The 15,053-nt window shown below is 40.3% G+C and overlaps 1 protein-coding gene across 1 annotated transcript in view; it reads left to right on the forward strand.

The window, feature by feature from the left end:
* Positions 1 to 15,053, forward strand: part of DOCK8 (dedicator of cytokinesis 8) — a 193,688-nt gene that overhangs the window by 111,539 nt on the left and 67,096 nt on the right. Inside the window, 4 exon segments of the mRNA XM_042782993.1 lie at positions 8,127 to 8,233; positions 8,236 to 8,298; positions 10,953 to 10,974; positions 10,976 to 11,093. Of these exon segments, the coding sequence (XP_042638927.1) occupies positions 8,127 to 8,233; positions 8,236 to 8,298; positions 10,953 to 10,974; positions 10,976 to 11,093 (310 nt within the window).

Genomic DNA, 15,053 nt, shown 5'->3' on the forward strand with positions numbered 1-15,053 from the left:
AGTTCGTTTTTGTGTATGGTGTGAGGTACAGATCTTGTTTCATTTTTCTGCAAATGGATCTCCAGTTTTGCCAGCACCGTTTATTAAACAAACATTCTCTTCCCCATTTAATGGATTTGGGGCCTTTGTCAAAGATCAGCTGACTATAGGTCGATGGATCTATTTCTAGGTTCTCAATTCTATTCCATTGGTCTATGTGTCTGTCATTAAACCAAAACCAGGCAGTTTTGACTACTGTGGCTGTATAGTAGATTTTGAGATCTGGTAATGTGAGACCTCCTACTTTGTTTCTCTTCTTCAATAGTGCTTTGCTTATCCGAGGTCTCTTTCCTTTCCCTATAAAGTTAGTGACTGGTTTTTCTATATCCCTAAAGAATGTTGATGGGATCTGGATTGGGATTGCATTGAATGTATAGATTGCTTTGGGTAGAACTGACCTGGTTTTATTCTTGAACTATATATTCTATTGCTGAATATTATGCCTGTGAAACCCTTCAGTGTAGTTGCATATATCAGTAGTTTTATTTTTCTTTTGATTCTATGTACTATTCCTTTCAGTGTATATACCACAATTTGTCTACTGTAAATAGACATTTAGGTTGCTTCTAGTTTGATGCTACTATGAAAATATTTGCTATGAACACTTCTGTGCATGACTTTCAGTGGACAACATTATAACTCATTTCTTTTGGCTGTAAATGCAGGCTAATGTTTCCTGTTTCATTTAAATTTATTCCTTTTGAATAAGTAAACATGTGTATGTGCTATTTACAATAGCAAAAAGATGGAAACAACCTAGGTGCCCATCAACAGAAGAATGGATACCAAACTACGGTACATACACATAATGGAATATTATGTAACCCTAAAAAATAATGTAGAATCTGCAAAACACCACATAACGTGGGTGAACTTGGAGGACATTATTCTGAGTGAAATAAGTCAGTCATAGAAGGGCAAATATTGTATTAGTTCATTATTGTAAAAAATCAGGGAAAGGTTTATATATGGAAGGAAACTTTCTTTGTTGGTTACTAGGGGTGGGAAGGGAAGGGAGGGAACACTGCTAGATAGAGGCAAGTATATTGATTTGGGTGAAGGGAAGGACAGTGTATCAAATGTGAGCAATCAACATGGTGGCACTGAGGAAGAAGAAGACATAGAGAAGTACATGGGAGGTACAGACAACAAAGATGAACCTTTTTGCACGTGCAGTATTGTGTTGTCAGTGATGGCAAGTATTGATCTATAGGTGGATAGATGGGTAGACAGGCTGAATGACCAGGTATGTCTAGGCAGGGGGGAGTATGCTCATGACCATGTATAGGGTTAGCAGACATTGTTGCTACATGCGTATTTCCATGTGCTGTAAGAATGTCCAGGTATATAGTAGTGCTGACAAGGGACAAGGTTGTGGTGGCTTCTTGGCCACAGCCAACTATGTGGAGGTTGGACCTATGAGCTCGGGACCATGGTCACAGGGGACATCAAACTCAATTGGGATAAACTACCATACAGAAACATTTTTCTGCAGCCTACTTTGGTGAGCAGCAACTAGGAGGAACTTAAAAGCTTGTGAGCAACCATGTAGATGCAACATGAGTCTCTCCTTGTCTGGAGCAAAGAAGAATGAAGAAAACCAAAGATGCATGGGAACAATTAGTCCAAGAGATTGGTAGACCATGCAATCCTCAGATTATTTGCCCATTAGACCAGTTACCACTGTCAACTCTCAGAGGGGGATTGGTGCAGGAGATTCTGGATAGCATGGGAGAACAATGTGGAACAAAATTCAAAATCAATTAAAAAAAACCCAAAAAACAGGTTTGCTATTCTAATAGAGCCTGGTGAGACCCCTGAGACTATGGCCCCTAGCTACCCTTCAGGTCTGGAATTGAACTCATTCATGTGGCTTCCAGCCAAACAATAGAGAGGCATATGGGGTGAACATTTACAGCAGGTAGATATACTACTTGGGGCGATCAGTCATAGGAGGACAGAAGGGCAGTGCTTGCACAGGGAGACAGCTGGTGGGTGGGGGGAGAAGTGCATGGGAGGGAAGGACACAGGGAAGAAATAACTGTGGGGAGGAAATGGAAAGAGAGCTATTAGACTATGGGGAATTGTAGTCAGTGTCATGAAACAAAATGTGTATGAACTGCTGTATGGGAATTTGTATGGGAAACTTTCACCCAAATCACAATAATTTTTTTTTTAATGTGCTTGTGGTTTGTTAAAAAAGTGACAAGAATATGCACTGAAGTCAGAAAAGAAAAGCAAACTAAGCCCAAAGCAAGCAGAAGGACAGAAATAATGACAATTAGAGCCAAAATAAATGAAATAGAGAGTAGAAAAACAAATAGAGAAGATCAACAGAACCAAGAATTGGTTCTGTGACAATATCAACAAAACTGGCCAATATTTACCATACTGACCTAGAAAAAGACCCAAGGAAGGGTCACTATGAGTTGGATCCGACTCGATGGCAGTGAGTTTGGTTTAGTTTGGTTTTGACCTAGAAAAAAAGGAAGAAGTCTTCCATTACTAAAATCAGGAATGAGAGAGGAGACATCACTACCCACATAACAGAAATAGGAAGAATTATATAGGAATACTAAAGTGCTGAAGAGTGAAGATGTCTCTTTGAAGACTAAGGTGCACCTAACTGAAGCCATGGTGTTTTCAGTCACCTCATATGCATGTGAAAGCTGGGCAATGAATAAGGAAGAACTAAGAGTTGATGCTTTTGAGTTGTGGTGTTGGTGAAGAATACTGAAAATACCATAGACTTCCAGAAGAACTAACAAATCTGTCCTAGAAGAAGTGAAGCTGGAATGCTCCTTGGAAGTAAGAATGGCCAGACTCCGTCTCACCTACTTTGGCCATGTTGTTAGAAGGGACCATACCCTGGAGAAGGATATCATGCTTGGTAAAGTGGAGGGTAAGTGAGGAAGGGGAAGACCCTCAACGTGATGGATTGACACAGTAGCTGAAATGATGGGCTCAGGTATAGCAAAGATTGTGAGACTGACACAGGACCGAGCAGTGTTTTGTTCTGTTGAACATGGGGTCACAGTGAGTCAGAGGTGACTCAATGGCACCTAACAACAACAACATGAACAATTGTATGCCAGCAAATTGATAACCTTGATGACATGGAGAAATTCCTGAAAACACACAACTATTGAAATTGAGTTAATAATTAAAAAAAAAAAAAAAAAAAAAAACCTCTCCACAAAGAAAAGCCCAGGTGTAAATGGCTTGAATTCTACCAAATATTTAAAGAATAATTAACTTTAATTCTTTACAAACTCTTCCAAAAAATAGAAGAGGAGGAAACACTTTCCAACTCATTCTGTGAAGCCATTATTACCCTGATATTGAAGTAGGGCCAAGCATGGGTCCCTGCCTGGTGTGCGATCAGGCAAACAAATTTACACACCAAGTGATTAAGAGGAGAGAAAATTATTGATTGCAAAGTGGCAATGCAAGGAGACAGGGGCCAGTGCCCAAATCTGACTCCCCAAATGCAGGTTGGGATATAGTTTTGTAAACTTCAGGAGAGGAGGCTTATGCATATTCATAAAAACTTCAGGAATTTGGGCATGAATTAACTGAGGATTGGCTGAGTCTTCCTTCGCCTTGGTTTAAAGGGACAGTCGATTTTTAATGCGGTGTGCTTGTGCACTAGATGAGTCACATTGACTTCCTGTCATCAGCTGATAGAGCTTGAGCAGAGGGGACAATGTCAGTTCCCAGCAACTTTGTTCCCGTTTGCCTCACTGCACATATGCATGGGCCAAAGTTGATTTCCAAGTTGTTTCCTGAAAAACAACTTTAAGGAAATATATTAACATACCTAGTCACCTGTTTCTAGGGGGATAACATGGAGAGGATGTGTGAACTGATCTTCAATTCGTTTCAGTTCTTAAGAAACTGAGCTATCATGTTTACTTATCTGCCTCCAACCAAGGAAACAGACAGGACACAGACTGACCTTTGATTCATGAGGTATTGTGTCACCCATCTGTCTTAACCAGAATGGGAATAATAATGAACAGGTAAGGAAACATGTTAACATACCTATTCACCTGTTTCTAGTTAGGGTGAAGGGTGATGTGGAGAGGATGTGTGAGCTGAACTTTTATTCTATTCAGTTCTTAAGGAACTGAGTTATCATGTTTACTTACCTGCCTCCAACCGAGGTAAGGGACAGGATGCAGGCTGAATTCTGATTTTACTTGGCTTCAATATCAAAACCAAAGATATCACAAGAAAAGACCAAAATATCTTATGAATATAAATACAGAAATACTCAACAAAATACTAGCAAACAGAATCCAGCAGCATATTAAAAGGATTATACACCATGACCAAGTGGGATTTATTATAGGAATGCAAGACTGGTTTAACATCTGAAAGTTAATTAATGTCATATGACATTTCAATAAAATGAAAATAAAAAATCCACTGCCATCAAGTCGCTTCCAACTCATAGTGACCCCCATTGGTTTTCCAAGGTGGTAAATCTTTATGGAAGTAAATTGCCTCATCTCCCTCCCAAGCAGCTAGTGGGTTTGAACCACTGACCTTCTGATTAGCAGCCAAATGCCTTACCCATCATGCCACCAGAACTCCTTCAATAAAGTATGTTGTTGTTGTTATGTGCCGTCAAGTCAAACCCGACTTATAGCGACCCTTCCTTGGGTTTCTGAGGCAGTATCACTACGGAAGTAGGATTGCCCAACCTTCCTTCCGAGGTATAGTACAGGACAAAATGAGCTGAACATTTACATTAGGTAGATACACTCCTAGGAGAGATCAATCATGGGAGAAAAGAAGGGCTGTGTATGTACAAGCAGACTCCTGGGGGTGGAGCAGGAGTACATGGGAGGGAAGTGTGAAGAGAGCTGTTGTGTTGTGAGAAATTGTAGTCAATGTCATGAGACAGTGTATGTGAACTGCTGTATGGAAAATGAATTTGCTCTGTAAACTTTCACCAAAATAACAGTAAAAATTAAAAAAAAAAAATACAGCCTTGGAAACCCAATGGTGATCACTATATCTATATCTATATATCTATATCTATATCTATATCTATATCTGGGAGCTCTGGGAGCGTAGTGCCTAAGGCACTTGGCTGCTAACCAGAAGGCTGGCGGTTCAAACCCACCAGCCACTCCTTGGAAGGAAGATGAGGCAATCCACTTCCGTAGTGATACTGCCTCAGAAATCCAAGGGGGGGGGGTCACTATGACTCGGGTCCGACTCAACGGCACATAACAACAACATATTATATATCTATAGATACATATATGGTACAGAACAAAAACCACATTGTCATCTCCTTAAATGTAGAAAAAGCATTTGACCAAACCTAGTGCCCTTTCATGATGATGAACACTCAATAAACCCTTTACGAATAGAAAGGACTGCCCTCAAGCTGATAAAGGACAGTAAAGAAAACGCTACAGCTAATATCATACTTATTGGTGAAAGACTGAGTGCTTTCCCCAGTAAGATCAAGAGTCAGACAAAGATGTCTGCTCTTACCACTTCTGTTCAACATTGTGCTCAAGGTTCTAACCAGGGCAGTTAGTCAACAAAATGAATCAAAAGCATGCATATTGAAAAGGAAGAGATGAAACTATCTCTAGTCATAGCTGACATGATGTCATATATAGAAAATACTAATGAATCCACTAAAAAACCCCACTAGAGCTAATAAACAAGTTCAGCAAGGTTGCAGGATACAAAATCAATATACAAAAATCAAGTTATTTCTATACTCTTGTAGTGAACAATCCAAATATGAAATTAAGACCACAATCCTATTTAAAGTAGCATCAAAAAGAATAACATACCTCAGGATAAATTTAACAAAAGCAGTGCAAGACTTGTGTACTGAAAACTACAAAATATTATTGAAAGAAATAAAGAGATCTAAATAAATGGAAACATCATATGTTCTTGGATCAGGGGACTTAATATTATTAAGATGGCACAAAAAAGCTAAATTAAGATGGCAATATTTCCCAAATTGATCTATAGTTTCAATGCAATTCCTATCAAAATCCCAACTGGCTTCATTGCAGAAACTGACAACTGATACTAGAATTCATGTGAAAATTCAAGGAATCAAAAGTAGCCAAAACAATATGGAAAAAGAGCAACAAAATTGGAGAACAAACCCTTCGTTACTTCAAAACTTACTACAGAGAAATAGAAAGCAAGACTGTGGTTTTGGCATAAGGATAAAATTTTAATCAGTAGAATACAATTAAAAATCCAGAAATAAACCCTCACATTTACAGTCAATTGTTTTTCAAAAAGGGTGCCAAAACAATTCAATAGTGAAAGAATAGTCTTTCCAACAAATGGTGCTGGGACAATGAGATCTCCATATGCAAAAGAATCAAGTTGGATGCATCCTTCACACCATATACAAAAATTAATTCAAAATGGATGAAAGACCTACATTTAAGGGCTGAAACTATAAAGCTCTCAGATGAAAACAGGGATAATCTTCATGACCTTGGATTTAGGCAATGATTTTTAAAATAGGACACCAAAAACACAACCAACCGAAGGAAAAGTGGAAAACTGGTCTTCCTTGAAATTAAAACTTATGTGCTTTATATAACACAATCAAGAAAGTAAAAGGACAACCCACAGAATGGGAGACATTTGCAAATCATATATTCAACAAGGATTTGTATCTAGAATAGATAAAGAAACCTCATAACTCAATTAAAAATGACATAAAATCCAATTTTAAAATAGGCAGAGAACTTGAATAGACATTTCTCCAAAGTATAAAAATGGCCAATAAACTATACAAATGGCCAATAAGCACATGAAAAGATGATTAGTCTAATTAGCTCTGGTTGTTATTGTGTGCCATCGTGTTGATTACAACTCATAGCAGCCTTATATGACATAGTAGAACTTCCTCATAGGGAAATTAGGCTGAAATCTTTATGGGAGCAGATTGCTAGGACTTTTTTTTCCCCACAGAGTAGCTGGTGAGTTTTAACTTCAGACCTTTTGATTAGCAGCTGAGTGCTTAACTGTTGTGCCACCAGGGCACCTTCAATTAACCATTGTTGTTGTTGCTGTTATGTGCCGTTGAGTCGTACTCGACTCATAGTGACCACTCCTTGGGTTTCCGAGGCAGTATCACTATGGAAGTAGATTGCCCAACCTTCCTTCCAAGGAGTGGCTGGTGGGTTTGAACCACCAGCCTTCTGGTTAGCAGTCAAGTGCCTTAGGCACTATGCTACCAGAGCTCCCTCAATTAGCCATTAAGTAAATGCAAATCAGAACCACAATGAGATACCACTTTAAACCTGTAGAGATGGATATAAGCCAAAAGATGGACAATAACAAATGTTGACAAGAATGTGGAGAAATTAGAACCATAATCCATTGCTGGTGGGAATGTAAAATGATGCAGCCATTTTGGAAAACAGTCTGGCAGTTCCTTAAAGGTTAAAAATAGACTTACCATATGATTCAGCATGCCACTCTTATGTAGGTGAATGAAAACATGTCCACACAGAAACTTGTACACAGATAGATATAGCAGCAGTCATGATTCATAATAGCCAAAAAATGGAAACAAGCCGAATGTCCATCAACTGATGAATGGGTAAATAAGATGTGGTATATCCACTAAAAGGAGCTCTGGTAGCATAGTGCCTAAGGCACTTGACTGCTAACCAGCAGGCTGGCGGTTCAAACCCACCAGCCACTCCTCGGAAGGAAGGTTGGGCAATCTACTTCCGTAGTGATATTGCCTCTGCAACCCAAGGAGGGGTCGCTATGAGTCGGGTCCGACTCGACAGCACATAACAACAACAACATATCCGCTAAATGGAGTATTATTTGGTAGTATGAAAGGGAGACATGCCGACACATGCTGCAGCACGATGGACCCTGAGAACGTTATGCCATGCTGCAGAGCCTGGACAGGGACACGGGCAGTCTGGTTCTGGAATCTGTGAGCCTCTACCCTTTGCTGCCTGTTTCTCACTTCATCATTAGGGCATTCTGATGTCCTTATTGTTTAGGAGCTCTTTAGTTGTCTCCCTTTGCCATAACCTCTGCTTTCTGTGTTGTGCCACCAAGATCAGGAAAGTGCAAAGGAAGGCTGTCAGTGCCATCCACAGCCTGCTGAGCAGTCACTACCTGGACTTGTGGTGTGTCAAGCCAGAGGTGAAGGTCAGAGTCACTACCTCTATCTACCCTTGGTTGGCATCATTTTGGATGCTTTGCCACAGTTCTACGACTTCACAGGTAAGATACCTTCTATTGCTTTCCTTCGATTGATAGGTCAGCTGTGACATACGACAACCCCTGTGTTTCAGGTTAGAACTGTGCTCCATGGTGTTTTCAATGGCTATGATCCTTCTCAAGTCATCACCAGGCCTTTCTTCTGAGGCATTTCTGGGTGAATTTAAAAGGCTGATTTTTCAGTTGGTAGCCAAGTGCATTAATAATTGGCACCACCCAGGGACTCCAGACTGATGAACGCCTCTGCCATATCTCTCCATCCCCAAAACCTTTTTAACACAGGCCCCAATCTATTTGAAAAAAAAAAAAAAAAATCCAGAAGTACATAACTTTATGTATGCTTGCTTAGAAATTACATGTATGCACATATATGTGTGGAGTCCCTAGGTGATGAAAGTGGTTAACACACTAAGCCACTAACTGAAAGATCAGCAGTCCCAGCCCACCCAGATATACCATGGAAGAAAGGCCTTACCATCTGGTTCTAAAAGGTCTCAGCCGTGAAAACCCGAGGGAGCACACTTCTGCTCTGCACATGGGATCGCCATGAGTCCAAATCAACTCAACAGCAACTGGTTCTCTGCCTGCTGACCACACACAGGATTCTGATCTCTGAGTGGGCATCGCTTTTCCCTCAACTCAAGGGAAGTTTCTGGAAATGACCATGCTGCTCTCTTGGCTGATGACGGAGCCTGGGGTCTCGGGACTGCTTACATGAGCCCAGCTGTCTTTGCAGAAAGTCACCTTTAGAATTGAGTCATCTGGGTCTTCCCATGTCCTGCAAATGCAAAGTGTCATGTGTGACAAAATTGCCTTAAAATACAATGTTGTTGTTGTTATTTGCTGTCGAGTCGGCCCCGACTCGTAGCGACCCCTCCTTGGGTTTCCGAGGCAGTATCACTATGGAAGTAGATTGCCCAACCTTTTCATATAGCCAAGTATTATTTTTACAAATTGGGTTCTGTCTTCATAACTTTAGCAGATAAAAGTGTTGAATACATACTTATTTTTATGTAAAATTTAAGGTCTAACTGGCTATAGTGCTGACAGGTTGAATAAAATAGGAGTTTTTAGTGAAAAAATCAGCAGCAAGTGTTTTGACAGCAAGTGTTTCTTTCCTAAGAACTGCTCCAACACATCGTTCCTGTGTCTGTGTTTAGTAGCATTCTTAACAACCAGCCTTTTAAATGTAGGATCTTTTTGTTTTATTTATTTATTTTTTTTGTGTGGTTGAGTCGATTCTGACTCATAGCTACCTATAGGACAGAGTAGAACTGCCTCACAGGGTTTCCTAGGCTGCCTCTTTATGGAAGCAGATTGCCTCATCTTTCTCCCACAGAGCAACTGGTGAGTTCAAATAGCCAACGTTTTGGTCAATAGCCAAGCACTTAAACCACTGCACCATCAGGGCTCTTTATACCTATCTGTAGATACAGATATATTTGTATTTATATTAAATAAATAAATAACACTGCCACTGAGTTGATTCCAACTCATAGTGACCCCCATAGGGTTTCAAAGGCTGTAAATCTTTATGGAAGCAGATTCCAACTCATAGCAACCCCCGTAGGGTTTCCAAGGCTGTATATCTTTACGGAAGCAGACTGTCTCATCTTTCTTCCACAGAGTGGCTGGTGGATTTAAACTGCAGACCTTTTGGTTAGCAGCCAAATGCTTTAACTACTGTACCACCAGAGCTCCTATCTATATTGTATAGGTATAGTAAATTAACATTCATTTCCAGTATTTTGGAATGTAATAAATTATTATTGGATTTACAACTGTGTAGCTTGTTATTCTATAAGGCACTTCTTCAATTGTGTAATTTTAGCATCTTTTCTATTTGGTAAGGAGCCATGGTCGTATAGTGGTTAAAGCATATTGCTCCTAACCAAAAGATTGTCGACTAAAGCCCACCAACTGCTCTGCAGAAGAAAGAAGTGACAGTCTGCTTCTGTGAAGATTAATAGCTTTGGAAACTCTATAAGGCAGTTCTACTCTGTCCTGGTATGGTCGTCATGAGTCAGAATTGACTCAGTGGCAGTTTTGGTTTAGTTTTTTGGTTTTCTCTTTGGTCATTGTTTATAATATATGGGTAAGGTAAAAAAAATATACAGGGAAGTTTTATGAAAGCTTTGAAATTTCTCTCTTCACGATTTGAAAGATAAAATTGTAGCCTAAGCTTGTAATAGACATTTCATCTCTTTGTGGATTGGCTGTTTTTTCAGTGCATGGGACCAGATTAAATAATGCTCAACCTCAGGTTTAAAATTATTCTGCTGACTTCCATGACTAATAAGTATCAGTATAAATAAATTGAGTCCCTGGGTGGCACAGATGGTTAAGCATTAGACTATTAATGATAGATGGTTAAGCATTAGACTATTAATGATAAGGTTGGTGGTTCAAACCCTCTCAGAGGTACCTCCAAAGAGAGGACTGGTGATCTGCTTCTGAAAGGTCACAACCTTGAAAACCTTCTGGAGCACTTCTACTCTGCACACACAAGGTCGCCATGAGTCAGAATCGACTCGACAGCAACTAACAATAGCAATAACATTAATAAGTTGGAACTTATACTTGCTGGCTACTGGGTAAGGGGCACATAGGGAAATATTGTCTTTGGCTTGGTGTCAACACTGATGTTTTAATTGTAGCTGCAAATGCCCAGGTGAAAAAATTGCTCCAGTGTCTCAGATGAAGAACAAAGAGGAAGTACAATTAACCAGAACGTGGCCTTGGCCATCGCGGGGAATCATTTTAACCTGAAGACCAGTGGGACAATCCTGTCTTCCTTAGTATATTGCACATTTCTCTGGTTTATCCTCTACCTTCTCCCAGGCTACCCTGTTATAGTTGGGAGTCCTGGGTGGCACGGATGGTTAAGTGCTCAACTGCTAGCTGAAAGGTTGGCTTTTCAAATCTACCCAAAGGTCCCTTGGAAGAAAGGTCTGGTAATCTGCTTCCAAGAGGTCTCAGCCTTAAAAACCCTGTGGAGCTGTTCTACTCTGTACAAATGGGGTCACCGTGAGTCAGAATCAGCTAACAACAACAACAAATATATATATATATATATATATATATATATATATATATATCATAACATTTGCTAATTAAACGGGTTTTGCATGTAAAATTTAGTGGTATCAGTTACATTAATCATGTTGTACAACTATCATCACTATCCATGCAAATTTCCATTTTGCATTTTCTCCCATCGTCTGATGGGTTTGTTCTTATGTTCCGCAACCAGAACCCAGTCTAGAGCAGGCAGTGAGGGCATCTGCCTCATTACTTGTTTCTGGAAGGAGTCGCTGCAAGGCTGGTGGCCAAGGAGAGGATGGCACAGATGAGGCAACATGCAGGTCAGACAAGATTCTGGCAACAGCACAATATCCTTGAATCAAATCCAAGCAATCCCAAAGTTGCTGAATTCAAGGAAAGAGGCGAATTTGGGAAATCTGAGATCATTGCAAAGGAGATCAAAGGAAGGCTGCCTGAGGACGGGGCCTGGGACTATGCTTTATTCTGTGTATTTATTACTTATATGGTGTCTTCATCCAGAAAAGAGATTAAGGGGGCCTGTAGTTTGGGATAAGTTCTTAAATAAAAGATAATCAGCTTTACTAGGTCCCCAGGGAGCCTATATGAGGGCAGTGGTGGTTCAGTGGTAAAATTCTTTTTTTTTTTTTTAATTTTTATTGTGTTTTGGGTGAAAGTTTACAGAGCAAATTCACTTTCCATATAGCAGTTCACATATACTTTGTCTCATGACATTGATTGCAATTTCCCACAATGCAGCAGCTCTACTCCCACTTCCTCCCCATAGCCACCTCTTCCCTGTGTCCTTCCCTCCCATGCACTCCTGCCCCCCGAGTTGTCTCCCAGGATATACACAGCCCTTCTATTCTCCTATGATTGATGTCTCCAAGGAGTGTATCTAGCTAATGTAAATGTTCAGCTCATATGCCTTCTGTTGTTTGGCTGGAAGCCATGTGAGTGTGTTCAATTCCAGACCTGAAGGGCAGCTAGGGGCCATAGTCTCAGGGGTTCCACCAGGCTCTTTCAGACCAGCAAAACTGATCCCCCTTTTTTTTTTATGATTTGGAGTTTTGTTCCACATTATTCTCCCATTCTATCCAGGATCTCCTACATAGATCCCCCTCTGAGTGGTTGACAGTGGTAGCAAAGCACCATTGGGTTCTTCTGGTCTCATAGTCGTATAGGCTGAGGATTGCATGGTGTACCAGTCCCTTGGACTAATTGTTTCCATGCATCTATGGTTTTCTTCATTCTTCTTTGCTCTGAACAAGGAGAGACCCATCATTGCATCTAGATGGCAGCTTACAAGCTTTTAAGATCCTACTCACTACTCACCAAAGTAGGATGTGAAACAATGTTTTTGTGTGTATGTTATGCCAATTGAGCTTGATGTCCCCTGTGACCATGGTTGTTAGCCCAGAGGTCCAACTACTCGCTCCCGCCAGATAGTTGGTTGTGGCCAAGAAGTGACTACAACCTTGTGCCTTGTCAGCTCTACTATATACCTAGAAGTTCTTACCAAAAAGAAAACAAAAACAAACTCACTACCGTCGAGTCAAATCTGACTCCTTGAGTTTCCGAGGCAGTATCACGACGGAAGTAGATTGCCCCATCTTCCTTCTGAAGAGTGACTGGTGGGTTTGAACTGTCACCTTTCTGGTTAGTAGTCAAATGCCTTAGGCACTAGGCCCCCAGAGCCCCCAGAAATTCTTAGAGAACATACAAATACACTTGTAGAAACATTGTCTGCCAGCCCTATACATGGTCATGGGCACACTACCCCTGCATGTTGTTGTTGTTGTTGTTGTTATGTGCCGTGGAGTCGGACCTGACTCATAGTGACCCCTCCTTGAGTTTCCGAGGTGATATCACTATGAAAATAGATCGCTCAACCTTCCTTCTGAGGAGTGGCTGGTGGGTTTGAACCGCCAGCCTTCTGGTTAGCTGTCAATTGCCTTAAGCACTACGCTACCAGAGCTCTCTACCCCTGCATAGACATACCTAATAGTTCAGCCTGTCCACCCAGCTATCCATCTGTGTATCAGTGTTTGCCATCACTGACAACACAGAACTGTATGTGCAAAAGAGTTCACCTTTGTTGTCTGTACCTCCCATGTACCTCTCTCTGTCTTCCTTTTCCTCAGTGCCACCATGTTGATCACTCACATTTGGTACCTTGCCCTTCCCTTCATCCAAATAAATACTGGTCTCTACCTGTCTAGAGGTGTTCCTTCCCCTCCCCTCCCACCCCTTGTAACCAACAAAGAAAATTTCCTTCCATAGATAAACCTTTCCTTTGCTTTTATAATAACAGACTAATACAATATTTGTCCTTCTGTGATTGACTTATTTCACTCAGCATAATGTCCTCCAAGTTCATCCATGTTAATGTGGTGTTTTGCAGATTCTACATTATTCTTTAGGGTTGCATAGTATTCCATTGTGTGTATGTACCATAGTTTGGTTATCCATTCTTCTGTTGATTGGCATGTAGGTTGTTTCCATCTTTTTGCTATTGTAAATATTGCTGTGATGAACATGGGTGTGCACATATCTCTTCTTGTCCTGGTTCTCACTCTTTAGGATGTATACACAGTGATGGAATGGCTGGGTCAGATGGTACTTCTAATTCCAACTTTTTAAGGAATCTCCATACTGCTTTCCACAGTGGTTATTACAGTCCCACCAGCAGTGTATGTTGCCATACTGCTTCCTACAGTGGTTATATCATTTTACAGTCCCACCAGCAGTGTATGAGTGTTCCAATCTCTCCACATCCTCTCCAGCATTTGTTATTTTCCACCTTGTTGAACTTTGCTGCTAGTGCTGGGACAAGATGGTATCTCATTGTTATTTTGATTTGCATCTCTCTAATGACTAATGATTGTGAGCATTTCATCATATATTTGTTGGCCATCTGAATATCCTCTTTGGTGAAGTGTCTATTCATGTCTTCTGCCCATTTTTTAATTGGATTATTTGTCTTTTTGTTGTTGAGGTATTGGAGTTTTCTATAAATTTTAGAGATAAGTCCCTTGTGAGATGTGTCATTGCCAAATATTTTTTCCCAATCTGTAGGTTCCTTTTGACTCTTTTGAAGAAGTCTTTGAAAGCAAATAAAATTTTAATTTTTAGAAGGCCTTTTCTTCATTTAGTTTGACGGCAAACAACAACAACAAGTTTATCTTTTGCTGTTTGTGTGTTTTGGGTTATGCTTGGTAGTCTATATATGCTATATATTAAGATGCTTAAGTTTGCCCCTGTTTTTCCCTTGAGGAACTTTATAGTTTTTGGTTTCACACTTAAGTCTTTGATCCATTTGGAGTTAGTTTTTGTGTATGGTGTGAGGTACACATCTTGTTTCATTTTTCCTGCATGCCTGGTTTTGCCACCACCATTTGTTAAACAGACACTCTCTTCCCCATTTAATGGATTTCAGCCCTTTGCCAAAGATCAGCTGACCATAGGTCGATGGGTCTATTTCTGGGTCTCAATTCTATTCCATTGGTCTTTGTGTCTCATTGTACCAGTACCAGGCAGTTTTGACTACTATGGCTGTATAATAAGTTTTGAGATCCAGGAGTGAGACCTCCTACTCTGTTCTTCTTCTTCAATAGTGTTTTGCTTATCCGAGGTCTCTTTCCTTTCCATATAAAGTTAGTGATTGGTTTTTCCATATCCCTAAAGAATGTTGATGGGATCTGGATTGAGATTGC

This window comes from Orycteropus afer, unplaced genomic scaffold (assembly GCF_000298275.1).
Source record: "Orycteropus afer afer isolate SDZICR_OR568_19922 unplaced genomic scaffold, OryAfe1.0 scaffold00569, whole genome shotgun sequence".
In the NCBI taxonomy this organism is placed as follows: domain Eukaryota; kingdom Metazoa; phylum Chordata; class Mammalia; order Tubulidentata; family Orycteropodidae; genus Orycteropus; species Orycteropus afer.